We start from the raw sequence: 20110 nt of genomic DNA on the forward strand, positions 1-20110 counted from the left end.
ATTACCAAAGTCTACTTATATAATTTGGCCAGAACTTTTCTTTAAAGCAACAGACAGAAACCAATACATTGAATGCCAAGGGTTCAGTGACTATTGGTATCCCTAGTTAAGGTCTATATTTTGCACAAATCATAATCTCCTTTTAAAACAAACATGGATATTAGTAGTCAAACAGGAATAAGCTAATCAAATGGCAATCTTTTTGGTTTGGATGGATGGTGGAAATCTTACAGAGGAACTGTAGTGAAAATAACATAATATTTTTTTATTGTTTTACAATACAGTATTCATTGATAGATTATTTGATCAGTGTTTGCCCATTATAAAATATTTTCTCTCCTAGATATACAGTCTGAAATTTATCACAGGTGGTGACATCTTTAGTCCTGCCAGTTGATTTGCTCCTTTACTGATAGTTCTGTGCACAGTGGGAGATATTGCTTGCTTGGCATTTGGAAAAAGCTGTTATTTCCCACAATGCTAACTGTCAGGACCATGGCCATGACATCACACTGCGGGAAGGGTTTTACAACAATATCAGCCATACAGATGTCCCTGATGATCTATTTGAGAAAAGGTAAAGATTTCTCATGGGAAAGGGGGTATCGGATGCCAATTGAAATGAAGTTCAATCCTTTGTTAAAGTTCCTCTTTAACCCTTTAGCAGCCAATTTATTTAGAGGCTTGCAAGTGCACCAAGCCAATTTACTTTAGCAAATGTTTTATATATTATTTGTTACATTTCCTTGCTTCTAAGTAGTACTGCTGTAATGTGTATTTATGGCCACTAGTCCCTAGGGGGCAGTGTGAGGCAATAACAGAGGACTCATTGCTTTTATGGCTTCTGCTGTGCATGCAAGCCGCCATGTCACCTGACCCAAATCGAGTCAGGTGACACGCCGACTTGCGTGCACAGATGCCGCCAGCCACTAGAAGCCCACTAGGTGCTGCAGGAAAGCTGCTTGACGTCGCTGGCGGCTCAGTAAGTATTTTAAAAGCCTCAAAACCCACCGAAAGCAAAGTCCCTGTTGTCCCTCAGGCATGCTGATTAGTTGAGACTTCCAGTTGCCTCAGTTCTGGATAACGGAGGCTGTATGTGCTTTACAGTGGTTCATACCGAGCAATGGGAATTTGCATCTTATCTCCTTGATTTCAGTACACTACATCTAGTTGGCAGAAGCAGACACACTGGTGCAACAAGCATGTGCATCTACTGTCACTATAAACATAAAGAGATAGTACTGAAAGGGTTCAATGAAAGATGTAGAGATTTTGGGGGTGGAGCAGAGGGTGCAGGTCTAATCTGCCCTATTATGTCTCTTTAATTTATCTTTGGCTAGGCTACATCGTGAACCTGTATTGTGCAAAGTTACTCGTTGAAAAGGTACAATTAAAAGTAATATAACTATTCATAAAACAACAGTTCAAGGACAACTATCATGAAAAAAATTAAAATTGAAAATACATACATATAAATGTGCATTTCTCCCAGAGTAAAATGCACTATAAATTCCTTTATTTTCTATGTCACTGTCACTTACAGTAGGCCGTTAAAATCTCGTTATTTACAAGAGCACTTTTGTTAACTGCCAATATAGTGTGCAAACATGTTGGGATGCTGGCTGACTTCAATCTATAGATCCTTCCCTTAAAGGTCAGGAGATACTAAAGCTACGTACATACATACGACAACGATCGTTCGTTGTGAACTACGAACGATCTTTTAATTGATGAAAGAACAATTTAAGCAAAAGTAGTTTTTAAAAGTGTGTAATGATCTGTTTGTTAACGAACAATCCGGAACAACGTCACAGTAGAATACAGGAAAATGCGTGTTTTCTGCGACGGGCTCACGTCTAGCCATTATTATATCTTCTGTACAGTGAAGATGTCACATACTGTTCCTGGAAGAGACATCATAGGAAGTTCCGCCCGCACGTAACGAACGGTTCAAAACGTACGTTACACTATAAAACTAACGTTACGTATATTACATTACAGTACGAGAACTCATACTATAGGTATGTAGGTAGAGCATTTAGATAATACAGCGTTGAAAACATTAAAAAAACACTCTGTCCTGTTTTAGTGTCTATTAAAATTACAATTATGGTATAATCATGGAGCAATTAACGTGTCACGGGACACATTCATAGAACAAACGTTAAATAACGAAAACCACGTGTTGCGCTTGTGCATTGTGATCAAAAGTTCTATGGAGATATAACGAAATACGCATGTCAAGCCTAGTGCGAATGACCGTTTTCTAATGATGTGCTAGTTTTGCAAACGATCGTCGTTTAAAAAAATCCGCCAAGGCAGATCTTTCGTTTTTAATGATCTAGCTCGTCCATCATTTGACTTAATGATCGTTGGAGGTTTTTTTTAAAATGATCGGGGAACAATCGTTTCAAACGACTGATTCTACAGGTGCGTACACACATGCGACTATACACAAGAGGAGATGGACTAGTCCAAAATTTGTCAGATCTGTCTGCTTTCACTTTCTTCTGTAACAGTAACATAAAAAATAAAATATTATAGTGACTTTTACTCTGGGAGAAATTAATATTTTAGCAGCCAATTTATTTAGAGGCTTGCAAGTGCTCGAGGCCAATTTATTTGAGCACATTCTTTTTATTTCGTATTTGTTATATTTCCTTGCTTCTAATTAGTACTGCTGTAATGTGAATATGTGGCCACTTGTCACTAGGGGGCAGTGTAAGACAATAACAAAGACTTCTGCTTTCAGTTTCAATATCCTCTGTTAGCAGAGAGACATCAAAGCATTCCAAGAATTTATAGCACAACGAGTTCTGCCAACTGAGGTAAAAAATGCACTTATCTCAAATGAGATAATTCCTTTGAAGCTACTAATGGTTTAAAGGGAACCTGAAGTGACATGTAACATAATGAGGTTAACATGATTGTAAAAAGTCTCAGATCTACTTAGAAAAAGCCTGTGTTCCTTTTTTCCTCTCTGTAAGGGTTACAAATCCAGTGTTCTAAATGACAGGTTTTTTTTGCAGTCAGATTGTAGACTTTAGCATCACTTTAGTTGATATGGCTTAGAGACACTTCTGAGTGCAAGGAACATATAAAAACTTCAGTAGTGTATGATCTGCCTATATGGGAGCTGAATAAACATTAAAAACTTAAGTCATTCACCTGAGACAGTCACAACTTTAAACTTGTATTTTTAAAACCTTAACATAATAATAACACTACTACTAACACTTCCTGCTGTATTCGGAAGAACTGCTGTGTTAACAGTGCATAAAAAAGCTCCTCTCTGAAGTCCACCTCTGCGTAGCACTAATTAATCATAGGCTTTGTGAATGGCCATTTCAAGGTTTAAAGAGAACCTCTAGTGGATATTATACATTCAACAGGTCTTCTTCTAATAGCAAGTTATAGTTACCTGCTGCATTTTCACACACTGAATCCCTCCCGTAGCCCCGGGGCTGCAGGCTTCCAACGCATAGTCCCACCCCTGCTAATAGAAAAAACATCATGGCATTTTTGAGCAGAGGGGCAGGGCTATGCACTAGAAGCCAGCAGGTATGGGGCGGGGGCGGGGGGGGGGGATTTGGAGATTAAAGACACACCAGGCAATTATAACTTGCTATTAGAACCCATTAAATGTATGATCTACACTGGAGGTCCACTTTAAGGCGGGGTCCACACTATGCCGCTGTGTCTGTCTGGTATCCTGTTCTGGTATCCATTGGTGTCCACCAGACGGCAGGGGATGCCACAGGGGATATGTCCGTTTTCTGTGCCGTGTCCAGAAAAGTCATGCAGATCAGGACTTTACATTTCACTATCACAATCTGTTTAGAAGTTGGTCTTCTTTGTAGAATACGGTTGGCCCTAGTGTGAACCCAGCCTAGGATCGAATTGGTTGCTCAGTCTTTGCTGCCTACAAAGACGGGAAGAAGGAATTGCTGCAATTATTTTGACTGTAGCAGCCTTTCTTGTTGACTGTAAAATATATAACTAAAAGGTCTCACAGAGACTTATAGTCATACATTAAGGGATACCCGAGGTGACATGTGACATGATGAGATAGACATGTGTATGTACAGTGCCTAGCACACAAATAACTACGTTGTGTTCCTTTTTCTCTTTCTCTGCCTTAAAGAGTTAAACATCAGGTATGTAAGTGGCAGTTCCTGTCTGAGTCAGGACTGGGTCAGACTACAGTGTGACCCTCACTGATATGAAAGTGTTTTATAGTTGTAATTTCTTATCAGAAAATGGCTTCCGAGAGCAGGAAAGAGATAAAAAGGGTCAATAGTTCATAGGTCTTAGCTCTGGCATACTTCAATGAATGTGTCATTGAGCAAAAACAATAAAACAGTAAAAACTTAAAAAGTAGATTTAAATATAAAATAAAAATATGGAATATTTTAAAGTTATTTTTAGGAGAAGGAGGATAGATACAATTGTTTATTTCATTAGTTTAGTTTCACCTCGGGTGTCCTTTAAAAACCTAAACTTCTCTTCTTACTAGAACTACACTATATAACGTGACTTTGGTCTCTCTCTGGGTTCATTGCTTGGTATCATGATTGATGTTCACAAATCTAATCAACTAAAAAAACTCTCATGAGAGAGAAAAACATCTCTTCAGGAAATGCGTCATGTGGGTATATAGGTGTCTCCTTCCTGCTCCTGAGATGGAGTGGTCCTTGTCTGTATACCACTGTAAATACAAACAGACACAGAACATCATTTAAATGTAAGGCAGCATTACACAAATGTTTCCTCCTAACATATAGTTAGAGATGGTCATGATCCAAAGAATTATTGAAAGCCCAATTTTAGTTCATGTATCTGCTGTGCTTTTTACTTATTTAACGTGATCCAATTGATTTTTTTCTCTTAAGTTTTCTCCTAGTTGATATTTTTACATGTTTTAATTAAAATGCTCTTTTAACCACCAGCAAGCAAGAAAATACTGAGAATATTTTGATAGTACTGATTTACCTACTCTTTGGTATGTTTTTCAATTGTAGAGTGCTGAAATTTAAAGAGACTCTGTAACAAAATTTTCAGCCTTATTTCTTCTATACTATAAGTTTCTATACCTGTTCTAATGTGGTCTGGGTTACTGCAGCCTTTTCTAGTAACACTGTCTCTGTAATATATCTAATCTTCTTTTCTTTGTCAAGTTTTGTCGATCCAGGGAGGAATGGGCTGCCTCTGTTGTAATGAATACAAGTTATGCACGCCCCCTGTAGGCTCTGTGTGCTTTGTTTATTACTCACAGACAGCGTCTCTGCTCTCAGTTTCAGCTTGTCTGGGATGCAGTGGGTGAGGCTGAGGGGGAGGGAGCTGCCTGTCACATGCTGAAAAACTGTGAGAATCCCAGACTGGAGTGCAGATAATTTACTATGTAAAAAAAAAATTGTAGTATATATATATATATGTACACACACACATACATACACACATATTAGTGTATGTGTGTGTGTGTGTATATATATATATATATATATATATATATATATATATATATATATATATATATATATATACAAACATGGTTAGCGGCCATGTTTTTTGTTTGTAAACACTGCCTAAAACTGAAGATTAAAAGCCAGGATTGCGGCGGGGATCGGCGGAAACGGCAAAGAGGGATCCAGGAGATCACAGTGACTCGATTGGTATGTTTTTTATTGTACACATTGGACAGTGCATATTCTCTTTAAGCTGAAGATGAAAAATTATCTCCTATGAGAAAACTTAGAAGAAAAAGTGATTTTTTTTCTCCTGAGTTTTCTCCTAGGTGATATTTTCACAACTTGTCATAAAATGCCTTTTAAGCCACCAGCAACCAAAAAGATACTGACGAGACCATGCTTGACTTAAACCTGAGCCCGAGGGGATATTTGGATTTTTACTTACCTGGGACTTCTTCCAGCCCCCTTGACCTGGCCATGTTGCAGTCTACCACGCATGCACTGTTTTGGGTAATTTCAGTTTTCAGTATAGCATCCAATTTATTTATCTCCATAAGGCCTCTTGCATACTGCACGCGATTCCGATTCAGATTCCGCTTTTTAATCTGTTTTTACTTCCGATTCAGATTCAGATTTGCAGTTTGCTCCTTGCACACTGCAAATCTGAATCTGAATCGGAGGTAAAAACTGATTAAAAAGCGGAATCTGAATCGGAATCGCGTGCAGTGTGCAAGAGGCCTTATAGTTTATAGTTATATGCAGATGGCACAGATGTCAGTTAGGAATTGAAAATCACATGGAAAAAAGTTGCACCAGCTTTTTAATGCCTATTATACTGTATTTGGCCCTAGACTACAATGGGCATATGACAATGGTAAGGATTAGATTGTGAGCCCCTCTGAGGGACAGTTAGCAGGAAGACAATATACACTATCTACACAGCAAAGTACTGCTGAAGATGTCAGCACTATATAAATACTTAATAAAATGACATGTCAAGAAGAATAACACAGTACACGCCTAGGTCTCTGCTTTCTCCTAAGTTATTAAACACACATCTTACATGTATATTTTTTTAAGAACTTCAAACAACGCGCCCAAGTGATTGAGTGAAATTGATGTCCAAGCTAATCTCTGCCAGGTGCTGGAAGCATAGTAGATAACATCCAGCTATGCACTAAGCATATGGTACATATTTTCTTCTACATGCTTAAGTTTCATTAACTCTTTTCTGCTGGGTGTAAATGTTTGCCTATCCACAATCTATCACTGGCTGGCTGCAACATTAAACCGTAACGTTTTTTTATGAAGGTCCATGTCACAAAGGTGACTCTGCTGGAGCAAGTGATGTCTGCAGTTTGTTGCTAGAGGCAGCCGCTAATACCTAGTGATAGACCTATACAGTATATAGAGACTGTTGTCAAATTTCAGTTTCTACCTCTAGTCACTCAGTGACCAAAGGTTGTCAGTGCTTCTGATGAGCAACTCTGATGCTGGCTGCAGTTTGCTAGTTAAAAACTATTGTCAATGACTAGTCACCGCTGAACACTGGCAATCCAGCGCAGAAGACTTGGGTGCAGCCGGCACCACCATAGACCGTAATAGGAATTACGACTATAGCGGCGCACAGGGAGTAACTTCAGCGCCATCAGAGAATGTTACTTGTAGCCACTGGGGGCCCCTACAGGCTCTGGGGCCCTGGGGCAATTGCCTCTTTTGCCTCTGGTAGCGCCGGCCCTGTGTGAGTACAAACATAGTGTTTCACTAGACAATCTTATCAATCAGACAGCCGCAGTCCCCCCTGACTGAGGGACTGATGGGGGTGGGTGCTGGAGGTGGGAGGTCCTGAAGCAAGTTCAAGAGGTTGACAGCAAAATGGAGAAAAGAGTTCCTATGCCTTGAAGTTCTGGTGGAGATGGCCCGAAACCTACGGCCTGGTGGTAGCCGGCTGAAGAAGCGGTGACCAAAATGTTCCTGTGACAGCTTGATACTGATATTTAACTCTGATAGGACCATTACTCTGAGGACATCACAGTAGTTTCTTCAAGTCCAAGTCAACATTTTTATTAGACCACATTATTTTGGAAATTGTGAAGACTCAAGTATAAATTGACACAGGAAACAAAGGAAACAATTGTAGCCATATCCCCTTCCCTATTAGACCCATGTGTTGTCAATTTTATAAAGTGTGGCCTTTTATGTCTCTAATAACAAGTATAGTCATGTAATCCTCTTGCAACAGGTATAGCCAGATTCTTTCCCCAATAACAAGTACAGTTATATCCCCCATATTCTCCCGTTGCTGTGTCCTCCCCCTTCCTCAAAAAGTATTCTCCCCATTCCATGCTACAAAACAATGGGAGGGAGAACACTTAAAGAGAACACGAGGCAGGGTACTGCCAATGCAATCTGTTGCTATTTCAATCCCCCCTAAGCTCTGCAATCCCCCATAAATCACAGCCGCACTGTGTGGGCTGTGTTTACATCTGTACTGTTACTCTGCGTGCTCCCCCTGCCTCCTGCATAGCTCCGGTCCCGCCCACGTCCCTTGCCTCCAATCAGCAGGAAGGGACACGGGCAGGGACCGGAGCTATGCAGGAGGCAGGGGGGAGCGTCAGACAGTACAGAGATAAACACAGCCCGTGGTGACACACTGCGTGTCGGCAGCGCGGCTGTGATTTATGGGGGATAGCAGAGCACAGGGGGGGAGGGCTTAGGGGATTGAAATAGCAACAGAGGCTGGGCATTATAGGCAGACCCAGCCTCTGTATGTGGATTGCATTGTCAGAACCCCACCTCGGGTTCTCCTTAATATAGTTAGCTGTTACTGCCCAGGCTCCTCCTATGATTCTTTCTCATGTGTCTGTTCCAATGTTGTAGCAATTACAGTGTGACATCACATAACAGTTGGTGAAGAATAGGAATGAACATGATGGAAGCAGGGGTTCTGCTAAGGTCTCTGTGACCCCAAGTGGTACATCATTTCTGCCCCCCTCCATCATAAGCCCCTTCTCCCATAATTAAGGCCCCGTTCCATGAAAATTGTACAAGTTCACACAGAGGCGGCCTTAGAGTATGCGGGGCCTGGGGTGAGTGTCACATGCGGGGCCTAGCGCCATAAGTGTAGGCCATATACCGTATCGCCACGTTCATGGGCTTGTCTGCCTTTAATGCAGTGTTCCTTATTATTATTGTACACTATAGTGCCCCAGTATAGCTAGTATAGTGCCCAGTATATAGCTAGTATAGTGCCCCAGTATAGTGCCCAGTATATAGCTAGTGCCCAGTGTATAGCTAGTATAGTGCCCAGTATATAGCTAGTATAGTGCCCCAGTATAGTTAGCATAGTGCCCAGTATATAGCTAGTATTGTGCCCAGTATATAGCTAGTATAGTGCCCCAGTATAGCTAGCATAGTGCCCAGTATATAGCTAGTATAGTGCCCAGTATATAGCTAGTGCCCAGTATATAGCTAGTATAGTGCCCAGTATATAGCTAGTATAGTGCCCAGTATATAGCTAGTATTGTGCCCAGTATATAGCTAGAATAGTGCCCCAGTATAGTACCCCAGTATAGCTAGCATAGTGCCCAGTATATAGCTAGTATAGTGCCCAGTATATAGCTAGTGCCCAGTATATAGCTAGTATAGTGCCCAGTATATAGCTAGTATAGTGCCCAGTATATAGCTTGTATAGTGCCCAGTATATAGCTAGTACCCAGTATATACCTAGTATAGTGCCCAGTATATAGCCAGTATAAAATAATTATGCTGCCCCAGTGCCCCGCCCAAATTTACTAATTAGCCGCACCACAAATAATCCTCCTACCTACCGGACTGGTATCTGCGCTCTGCCTGCCCTTAGTGCCCTGGCCTCTGCAATACGTCTGGGTCCGGCGCTGCAGAGTGTGGCTCGTTGCTTGCTCAGTCTCAGTCCTGGTGGTGTGGTCGGATCTTCGGGTCGGGCTGCCGTGGGGAGCGCTCTCTCTGCGTATGCATATGACGTCAATCGTGACGTCACTCGCAGAGCGCAGCCGGGCAGAGAAGGGAAAGGATGCCGATGTGCTCCACACATACAGGAAGCGCACGGCATCAGGTCAGTGAGCGATCGGCGGCGGTGGCCACCCGCAGCGGAGCGCAGCGCAGCAGACATTTGATTTAATATTAAATTAGGCTCTGAGTGGCGGTGCGCGGGGCCCCTTCAAGTGCGGGGCCTGGGGCAATTGCCCCACAAAGGTCGGCTCTGAGTTCACACTTGTTCCATGCAAGTGTGTGGTCACCAAAAGTGTGAGCTGAAAAGCTGGGCTGACATATAGTGACATGAAATATCTTAGCATTTACCACCTGATATATAAATTCAGACCCCAAATCAAATATCTTTTTTAAATATTTACTAATATTTTTATTAACATAATAATCATTTTAATCTCCGCCAACACTTATCAATATATTACATAAGAATGAGATTTTACCATTGCTTCAAATTCCACCTGGGCCTCCACCAAAGCTTTGGAGAGCTGAGCAGCTTGCTGGAAGTGAACGTTATCTGTGATAAAGCACATAGACAAATAACAGCAATGAGTGAATGAGTATTTGACAGTCCTACCATAATGCATTAACTAGAAATGACGGGCTTCACTTCCTGTAGATAAAAATGATAGCCCGGGCATTACTATAGCACAAACACTTCTATTTGCTGAAACCAAGTCAGAAACTAACTAAGTAGTGTGCTTATTACTGATCAAACAGTAGTATTAGACCTCCGCGTTTGGACAGCGGATTGATCGGTGATAACACCTACCATCTGCTGTGCCGTGGATGAGCAGGAAATCTACTTTCTTGAAATTCTCAATGCGGGACATCACAGATGAATTCTGAAAAGGAAGAAGAGGTGACTCATTAGACGTGTTTCCTAAAAGCACAGCTAATGGAAAAACTTGGTGGTGAGCTAATGTATTGTGCACATCTAATCAGTTGCCACTATGACTGTTAGTAATAACGACGTAGCAATATGCTTCTGAGAAAGCCTGCTTAAAACATTCAGTTTTGAAATCAACAATTATTTCATTGGATTATTATTTCATGGCTTAAAGAGGATCTTTAACCAAGGATTGTACTCCATTCCAATCAGTAGCTGCTACTCCCGTTCCCCTGAGCAATCTTTACCTTTTCTCAAATGGCGGGGGGGGGAGAGAGTCTGTATGGCTGATATTGTGGTGAAACCACTCTCATAGTGTGATGTCATGGCCATGGTCTTGACAGTTTGCTGTCTGTGAGCCTCTTAATCTATAAACGAATATTGTAAAAGATAAGCAACTTTTTCATTATGTTATTTTCATTACAGTTCCACTTTAATATCATACACTTACTTATGGAGAGGGATGATGCTAGATCCTATTGAGCCTTTCCTGTCCACTTATTCTATGCACTGTCCCCCAGTGAAAGTTACGCCTCCTCCGTAAGCCCTCAGAAGGCTTCCATAGGGCTTCCATAGCAGCTTTCGTAGCCCTCCTGAAGAGGGGCAGCATTTTCAGGAGCGCTTAGGGACACAAATGATCCTGAAGCCTTCTGAGGGCTCACGGAGGTGTAGTCAACCAGTTCACCAAATAGCTGTAACAGGTGACAACGCTGGAACATAAGGATCAAGAGGAGAAAGAGAAGGCTCATTAGGACCCACAGCCTCCCACAGGGGACAGCTCTGTCACTGAGCTGTCCTCAGGAGAGGCTCACAAACTGATCCCTCTCATAGGCTGATGCCTATGAGAGGTGATTGAACATGCAGGGATCTTCTGGGAGGGTGGGAAGGGGGAGGGAGAAGTAATACAAAATAGGTTATTTTAAGAAAAAAAACATATTTAAATTAATAAAAAAAAAACATTGCAGCAGCAATCAGATCCCACCAACAGAAATCTCTGTTGGTGGGAAGAAAAGAGTGTAAAATTCATTTGGCAGCTAAGTTGTATGGCCAAGTAATAAACTGTTAAAGCTGCAGAGTGCGTAAAAAAATCACCTGGTCTCTAGGGGGTTATAAACCTGCAGTCCTCAAGTGGTTAAAACCAAAATCAAAACTATGAGATTCTGGGAATGTTCTCGTCTTTAGGATAAGATCTACAAGAACAATTGTTTAACTTCAGTGTAGGTTTCCTTTACATGACGAACGTGATGTGACTACCATGACGTGACATCCATCCACGTTGGACAAATCAGGAACAAAAAAGATCAGGAACAAAAAAGATCCTTGAAAAAAACAATTGGTAGGAGGAGTGAAAACTGAGGGGGGCTGAAAGTAACTACAGAAATAGCTGGATGCTACTCTTTCATAACCAATATGATCAGTTTTCTCTAGTATTGCCATTATGGTCTTCTCTTCCTGTTCTGTGTTTGATTGGCTCTTTAAAACCAGAGAACATTGTACTATTGTTGGAACATGTTATGTCTATTAACCAATGCAGTGACACCCAGCACCACTCAAAATCTACCAGATGAGTGAAGCTTTTTGCTTTCAGCCTCACAACAGAAAGTTGGGTTGGTGAAATGAAGGTTTATTAAATATTTGCCTTTATTATCATTTTTTTTATAACCAGAGCATCGGGGAGATGAAAGAAGATGACGTCAGACGTAGCACGGGAGACTTTGCACTGCGCTGATGTGTGCTTGAGGTCAGGATGATTACCTTTCCTAAACCAGATGCGGCTGAATTGTTTTATGGTGTGCCCTTAAAAATCCATTTAGCAATTAGCATATGATGGTGAGCGTGTTCAGTTACCTGCCAACCACACTCATAGGCCTCAATTGTTCTGCTTGCCTCAAGTCCCATTTAAAATTTGTCTGTGATGTTTCATTTCTCAACCTTTTTACCTTGGAGGAACCCTGTTAATAACTTTTGGATCTCAAGGAACCCCTGCAATCAATTTTTTGTTCTCGAGGAACCCCTACATTTATTTTTCAGGAGGCATGGGCTTTAAGTAGGTAAGGCTGCTAATTTCACTATCTCCTATTACACTGCCACTCATTATACTGTCTCCTGACACCCCAATTAAGTGCTTCTTGTTACAGTACCACCTATTATAGTGTGCTCTATTATGCTTCCCCCACGATGGGGTAAAATGCCAAGGAACCCCTGCAGAGTCCTCAAGGAACCCTGGGGTTCCAGGGAACCCTGGTTGAGAAAGCCTGGATTAGACGCTGGACAAGTATAACATTTGTAATTTCTACCTTTTCAGAATACACTTTAAAAACCTTCTCTCAAGTTAGATTTTAGCTGTCTTCCTGGACATCAAGCTAAGTACACACTATTGATAACTGTCATCTGAAATCTTAAAGAGGAGCGGACAAGGGGACATGATTTGCGTGTGGAGGAAAAAAGTTTTTGCCATCTATTTAGAAAGGGGTCCTTCATAGTGAGAGCGGTTATCTCAGGCAGTAGTTATGGCAAACTCTATATCTGCATTTAAAGAGGGCTTGGATGCTTTCCTTGCATTGAAGGGCATCCACGGCTATAATTATTAGGTAATTCCCGGAAGAGTTGATCCAGGGATTTATCTGACTGCCATTTAGAGTTGGAAAGGAATTTTGCCCTATGAAGGCTAATTGTCCCAGGCATTGTAAGGTTTTTTTGCCTTCCCCTGGATCAACTGGGATATGTGGAGGTTCAGGATGGTGTTTTATTTTTTTTATTTTTTTCTGGTTGGACTTGATGGACGAATGTCTTTTTTCAACCAAACTATGTAACTATAGTAGTGAGGGTCAAATAAATCAATACATTGCAAAGTGAGAAGTTAAAAAATAGAGTAGAAATTAAGAAATTAATAATATTCACCATGTAATTTGTTCATATTGTTTGACCCACAATGAGCATGCACATAACCATCTTTACTACTGGCAGAAAAGAAAAAAAAAACACCAACTGCTATTATCTATAGCCACACCCCTTAACAATGCGATAGGCTAAAAGGTTGTTTTTATATATACACATATAAATAGAGGGAGATTCTGGTTGCTTCGCAGTGGGAAACAGCTGTTATTTCCCACAATGCAGCAAGGCTCACAGACAGGAAACTGTCAGGACCTAGGTAACATCACACTTTGGAAGGGGTTTCACCACAATATCAGCCATACAGAGCCCCTATACGAGAAAAGGTAAAGATTTCTCATGGGAAAGGGGGTATCACCTACTGATTGTGATGAAGTTCAATCCTTGGTTACAGTTCCTCTTTAAAGAGAACCTGAGATGGGCTATATGCCAGTATTTATACTTACCTGGGGCTTCCTCCAGTTCTACGAGGTCTGTGTGTTCTCTCGGCATCCTCTCCTGTGGCTCCTTTCTGTAGCAATCCCCTCCGGTATTCTGTCAAGCTGCACTCTCCGGCGCATGAGCGGCTTGGCTGCATGCGCACCCCCCATCATGCTCCCGCAGCTGTGAGCATTCTGCGCCTGCACAGTAGTACTGCGCAGGAGCAAAACGCTTCTGGGCACACACAGATATGGGGAGAGGAGGAGTCTACTTCCTGATTATCAGTGAGGGGCTTCAACAGAGAAGACAGAGCCTCCGTCGCAATGAATGCAGAAGAGGTGAGTCCGTGTTCCCTGTCCGCTAGCTGCTGCTGTAATTACTGAAGGTGGGAGCACTGAATGGGGGGCCCAAGGTGAGGGTATAACCCTGGGGCACCTACAGTATAATTGACTATACTGGGGGCACCTATACCTGGTTATACTGGGAGCACCTATACCTGGCTATCTATATTGGGGCACCTATACCTAGCTATTCTGGTGCACCTATACCTGGCTATCTATATTGGGGCACCTATACCTGGCTATCTATACCGGGGACACCTATACCTGGCTATACTGGGGGCATCTATACCTGGCTATCTATACTGGGGGCATCTATACCCGGCTATCTATACTGGGGGTACCTGTACCTGGCTATGCTGGCAACACTTATACCTGGCTATCTATACTGGGGATACCTATACCTGGCTACCTATACTGGGTGCACCTATACCTGGCTATCTATATTGGGGGCACCTATACCTGGCTACCTATACTAAGGGCACCTATACCAGGCTACCTTCCATCCAAACTTTTGCAGGAGGGCCCAGTGATTTCTAGTTATGACTCTGGTTAGTTTTAGTCAGTGTTGTTTTAAGAAGATGAACTGCTGATGCTGTTGTTATCAGTGCTGTACTTCCTCCCAAGTCATGGACCTAGGGGCATAACAATAGCCCCCGCGAGCCCTGCCATTGTGGGGGCCTCTCTCCTGTACTTAATGCAGAGCACAGCACCTGCTTCTGGTAGCAGAAAGGTCCTCACTGTTCAATGTACAAGAGCCATGCAGCCAATCACCATGCATCTAAGGGAGCTGTTTGGTGGTTGACTGTATAGAGCTTTTACACTGAAGGGGAGTGAGAAGGACCTTCCTGCAGCTAGAAGCATGCAATGTAGGATTATAGATTCGTCAGCTCATCCTTTTTCCTGAGATCAGTTTTGTGTATCAACCCCAAGGGTGTGTAAACATAATATAGGTTCTAATTCTTCTAATTCTGCTCTGCTGTACCAGTGGGGGCACAATTTAATATCACTAGCTATTTAATCTGCTGAGACACAGTCAAATCCAAGAAAAAAAGAAATAAGAGTCTGGGTAGAGTTGCCCTTAACCCATTTTAGTTCCTGGACGTAGAAACAATGTCCAGGAACCATGCGCGCCCCCGCGGCCGATCACGCGCGTGTACGCGTGCTCCCGGCCCGCGGTTCGTTAGCCAGGCAATCAGTGAATTGGGCTATGGTGCCCGATCACTGATTCCTCTCCCCCGCTGAAAAAGCGACAGCTTCTCTCGGAAGCTTCGCCTTTTCTGGCTGTTGCCTCCCCCATGCGCCTCTCTAAGCGTATGTTACGCTTAGAGTGACATCATGTAAACAAACTCATCCTGTGGCCAAAAAGTAAAACTACAACTAAAAGTAAAAAAAATAAAACTCAAGACACATTTACATTCTAAAACTATTGTTTACATCTCACCCTCACAAAAATACCCAAATAAAATGTTTAATGTAAAAACAAACATTACAATAAAAAAAACATGTAAATATTTACCTAAGGGTCTAACATTTTTAAATATCAATGTAAAGATGAAATATTTCTATATTTTTTTCATTTTAAACTTGTCAATAATGATAGATGCAAAACGGAAAAAATGCACCTTTATTTCCAAACAAAATATTGTCGCCATACATTGTGATAGGGACATAGTTTTAACGGTGTAATAACCAGGACATATGGGCAAATACAATACGTGAGTTTTAATTATGGAGGCATGTATTATTTTAAAACTATAATGGCTGAAAATTGAGAAATAATGATTTTTTCCCCCTTTTTTTCTTATTCTTCCTGTTAAAATGCATTTACAGTAAAGTGGCTCTTAGCAAAATGTACCCCCCAAAGAAAGCCTAATTGGTGGCGGAAAAAACAAGATATAAATCAGCTCATTGTGATAAGTAGTGATAAAGTTATAGGCTAATGAATGGGAGGTGAACATTGCTCAAGTAAAAACGACGGAACGCGAATGGGTTAAAGATCTTGATGTCGAATGAGATAATTACAATAATCAATCTTATTTTACCTTATAATGCTCGAGGTTGTCAGTGCTTGTTGGAAGACCCATGTATTTTTCAGAATAAAAAGATGCTGAAATAGATAAATTACTGAATTTATATGAAATTATGAATTGTATACATTATACTTCACAATAATATAGCCAGAATAACAGATTTTGGCCTCAATTCACTAACCTTAACTCCTGTCTTAACTCTTCTGAGCTGTTTTACAGTTATCACCATGGTGATATAATTGTGATAACTGTAAAACAGCTCAGAAGAGTTATTAAAGACAGGAGTTAAGGTTAGTGAATTGAGGCCAATGTGTTCAAAAACGTCTACATCTGGAGCTTAATTTTCAGTAGACGTTTACCGTGACTGTTGCACCATTGATGTAGCTAAAGAGCAATGTGTAGGTTTTGTATGTGATACCCTGAAAAAGACAGTCATTGAAACTAGTCGGGAAGGAGACGAATGGCACTATTTTATTTTAATGTTACTTCCACATACCATAATACTCCCAGCTGGAAACAGGAGCAACAGCAATTCCACATTTGAAAAGGCCTGATCCATGGCCGAGGACCATGGATGTGACATAACCGCCATATGACTGAAAAGCAGAAACAAAATTACAACATGTACTCTGAAACTTAAAGACGATCTGGAGGCAAAAGTGAGATGCAGCAATACCTCTTCCATGTAAGATATAACCCACAGTCCAATCTTGTGAGGTCTTTGCAGAAATCCATCTCTGATGACTAAGAGAGTTTTGGACTAACAGGAGATATCCCTGTGCCACTATATTTTCAGTATGCAGGGAAGTATTTCAAACATATTCCCTGACATTTTTGACAGGTAATATGTCTATATAACATCCTGCATTTTTTTTTAAATAAGTTGTGTTTGTTTTCCTAATTAAAATTTGCCAGAATTCTTATTAGTCTACTGATGTCACCCAATAAAATGATCTATTTTAAATTCAGATATTGATTTTCCTACCAGGGAATTTGGTTTTTTTTGGTTTGTTTGTTTTTTTGTAAGAAATATTTGAAATTCAGTGCCACGGAATAGGTTAGTGCTTTAGAAATCAATATTAATAATAATTTACATGCCAAATATTTGCAGCAAGAACAGACAGCGAGGCAGCTGCAATCAATATTATGGGAGAATAGAAGAACAAAGAGTAATAGAAGGCAGAAGACTGAAGAATTACATACGTTTTAAAGGGAACCCGATGTGAGAGGGATATGGAGGCTGCCATATTTATTTTGTTGTAAACAACGCCAGTTTCCTGGCAGCCCTGTTGATCTTCTGCCATAAGTAGTGTCTGTGCCAAAACCATGGAAAAAGCATAGGGCTAATCCAGTAAAACATGAGTCAGCTGAGTCAGAGTACCTGATCTACTGCATGCTTGTTCAGGGTCTGTGGCTAAAAGTATTAGAGACACAGGATCAGTAGGACTGGCAGGCAACTGGTATTGTTTAAAAGAAAAATAAATATGGCAGCCTTCATATCACTCTCACCTGGGGTTCCCTTTAAATGAGAAAAATTAAGTACACAGATATAAATGATGTAAGATAGATGTAAACAGAAGAGGAAACAAGTAGTGATGGTCTTGTCTAGGAGAACTCATGTGATCAGTTTGGTCAGGTGATAGATATGCAAGTCTCTGATTTGCTAGTCATAACCATGTGCTAAAGCAGGATGCGATCACAGCAAATCAGAGCTTTGCAAATCTAGCAGCTGATCAAATAAACCACATGCTTCTCATTGAGTTCTTTTAGACATGACCAAACAAGTATACAGATTAAAAAATATTTTATTAATTCATTTTAATATTTTTCAGTACATTTCTTTGAAATAACGTTTGACATCTATTTATTATAAATAGGTAGGAGAAAAATTACATTAGTCTAGAAATAAAAAGAAATTGCATTAGTAGATAATCAAACAGTATACGCGGGTAATCATGTGAAAATACTAGCAAAAAAATAAATGAATACTCTATCATTTCAACATATAGGTCCTTTCCAAAAAAGACTTCCCACTGAGGTGCCTTGATACAGCACTCTGGGAACAGCCTATTCATTCAGAAATTTCTTTCTGTGTCTTACCCTCTTGCTTGAGGGTGTCAATGATGGCCTTCTGGACAGCAGTCAGGTCGGCAGTCTTACCCATGATTGCGGTTTTTAGTAATGAACCAGGCTGGGAGTTTTTAAAAGCCTTAGGAATCATTTGCAGGTGTTAAGAGTTAATTAATTGATTCAGATGATTAGGTTAATAGCTCATTTAGAGAACCTTTTCATGGTATGCTAATTGTTTGAGATAGGAATTTTGGGTTTTCATGAGCTGTATGCCAAAATCCTCAATATTACAACAATAAAAGGCTTGAACTACTTCAGTTGTGTGTAATGAATCTAAAATATATGAAAGTCTAATGTTTATCAGTACATTACAGAAAATAATGAACTTTATCACAATATGCTAATTATTTTAGAAGGACCTGTACTGTTCCCCATTCCGTCCTTCGACTTTAATGCTGAAGAGACCTTCAGACCTTCAGGTCTCTTCAGGAAGGCCATGGAAGTATCTGGAGACTCCAAGTACTTCCAAGGACACGTGGCTCCGTACTATGCATGCGTGAGCCAGGACTTGCATATGCGCAAAACAGAGCCATTCATCTTCAGAAGTACTCAGAGACCCAAGTACTTCTGAGGAGAACCAAAGACACAGCTGGTGGAAGATTTGAAGGGGGGCCCAACGGTGGAACAAGGGGACACAGAGAGGAGCGGAAAGACTCTATGGAAGGCTCCTCTTAGGTGAGTATCCAACTTTTTTTTTTTTTTTTTTACAATGTTACAGTTATCCTTTTAAGAGGAATTGTAGTGAAAATAACACAATGAATAACACTGTTTTTTTTTTTTTTTTGGTTTTTTTTTTACAATATTCATTTATAGATTATTTAGCCAGTGTTTGCCCATTGTAAAATCTTTCCTCTCTCTGATCTACATTCTGAAATGTATCACTTGTGGTGACAGCTTTAGTGTACTAAGTAATGTTTGTTACTGAGAGTTCTATGCACAGAGGGAGATACTGGTTGTTTGGCAGTTGGAAAAATCTGTTACTTCCCACAATGCAACGAGGTTCACAGACATCGAACTGTCAGGACTTTGGTCATGACTTCACACTGTGGGAGGGGTTTCACCACAATATCAGCCTACAGACCCTCCTGATGATCTATTCGGGAAAAGGTAAAGATTTCTCGTGGGAAAGGGGACATCAGCTACAGATTGGGATGAAGATCAATTCTTGGTTACAGTTCCTCTTTAAGCAATTATTCTGCTTATTTTTTCTTTTATATGAATTTTAAAGCCTGTCTTGAATTCAGGACTGCTAAACAAGTGCCAAAGGCCTGAAGATAATTGATGCAGCTGAGATTAACAATGTTTTACTTGGTTTACAGCTGCCATATAGTGAAAATGCAGTAAATCTCTGTACTTTGATCTAGGCAGAATTTATAAGCTAAAGGAATTTGGTCCTCAGTAAGCTCTAGTTGCTCAGAATGTTCAGACTGGACATAGATAAAAGAATACACTAAATTACAATGAAAACACAGCAGTGGTATAGATAAAATTATGTATTTATGATACAGTAAAAACTGGATGGAGAAAACAAAGGCAAAGTGTGGCTTATTTCAAGCTCATAGCTATCTTGTTGACAGATCTGATAGCGTAGTCTGTTTTTTACATTAGTGCATATCTTAAAGTATCCAGAAAGATACGTTTACATGTCTTTTCGGAAATAAGAAAATAGTAAACACCAGTTTGTCTACAGAATTCAGTGAAGCAAGTTAACCATTTTCATGGCCAGGGCTGATTTTAGGCATAGGCACATAAGACAGCTGCCTAGAAGATCACCTGCTCAAGGGGACTGCAAAGAACCATGCCAAGTCAACTATTTTTAAAGAGCTATTTTATACAGTTTCTAGTTACCAGTATGTGATGTAACAAAAGGCAGTAAAAGTTCAGCCTAAACATTTAACAAGCTAGTGGCAG

The 20110-nt window shown here is 40.6% G+C and overlaps 1 protein-coding gene across 1 annotated transcript in view; it reads right to left on the reverse strand.

Moving 5' to 3' along the window:
• Window positions 1-20110, reverse strand: part of FAP (fibroblast activation protein alpha) — a 137308-nt gene continuing 117198 nt past the window's right edge. Inside the window, exons 22-26 of the mRNA XM_068245675.1 lie at window positions 16566-16665; window positions 16082-16146; window positions 10267-10339; window positions 9938-10011; window positions 1-4708 (exon numbers count right to left, since the gene is read on the reverse strand). Of these exons, the coding sequence (XP_068101776.1) occupies window positions 4610-4708; window positions 9938-10011; window positions 10267-10339; window positions 16082-16146; window positions 16566-16665 (411 nt within the window). The 3' untranslated portion in view covers window positions 1-4609. The remainder of the gene's footprint in view (window positions 4709-9937; window positions 10012-10266; window positions 10340-16081; window positions 16147-16565; window positions 16666-20110) is intronic.

The sequence above is a fragment of the Hyperolius riggenbachi genome, chromosome 7, assembly GCF_040937935.1.
Source record: "Hyperolius riggenbachi isolate aHypRig1 chromosome 7, aHypRig1.pri, whole genome shotgun sequence".
Classification (NCBI taxonomy): domain Eukaryota; kingdom Metazoa; phylum Chordata; class Amphibia; order Anura; family Hyperoliidae; genus Hyperolius; species Hyperolius riggenbachi.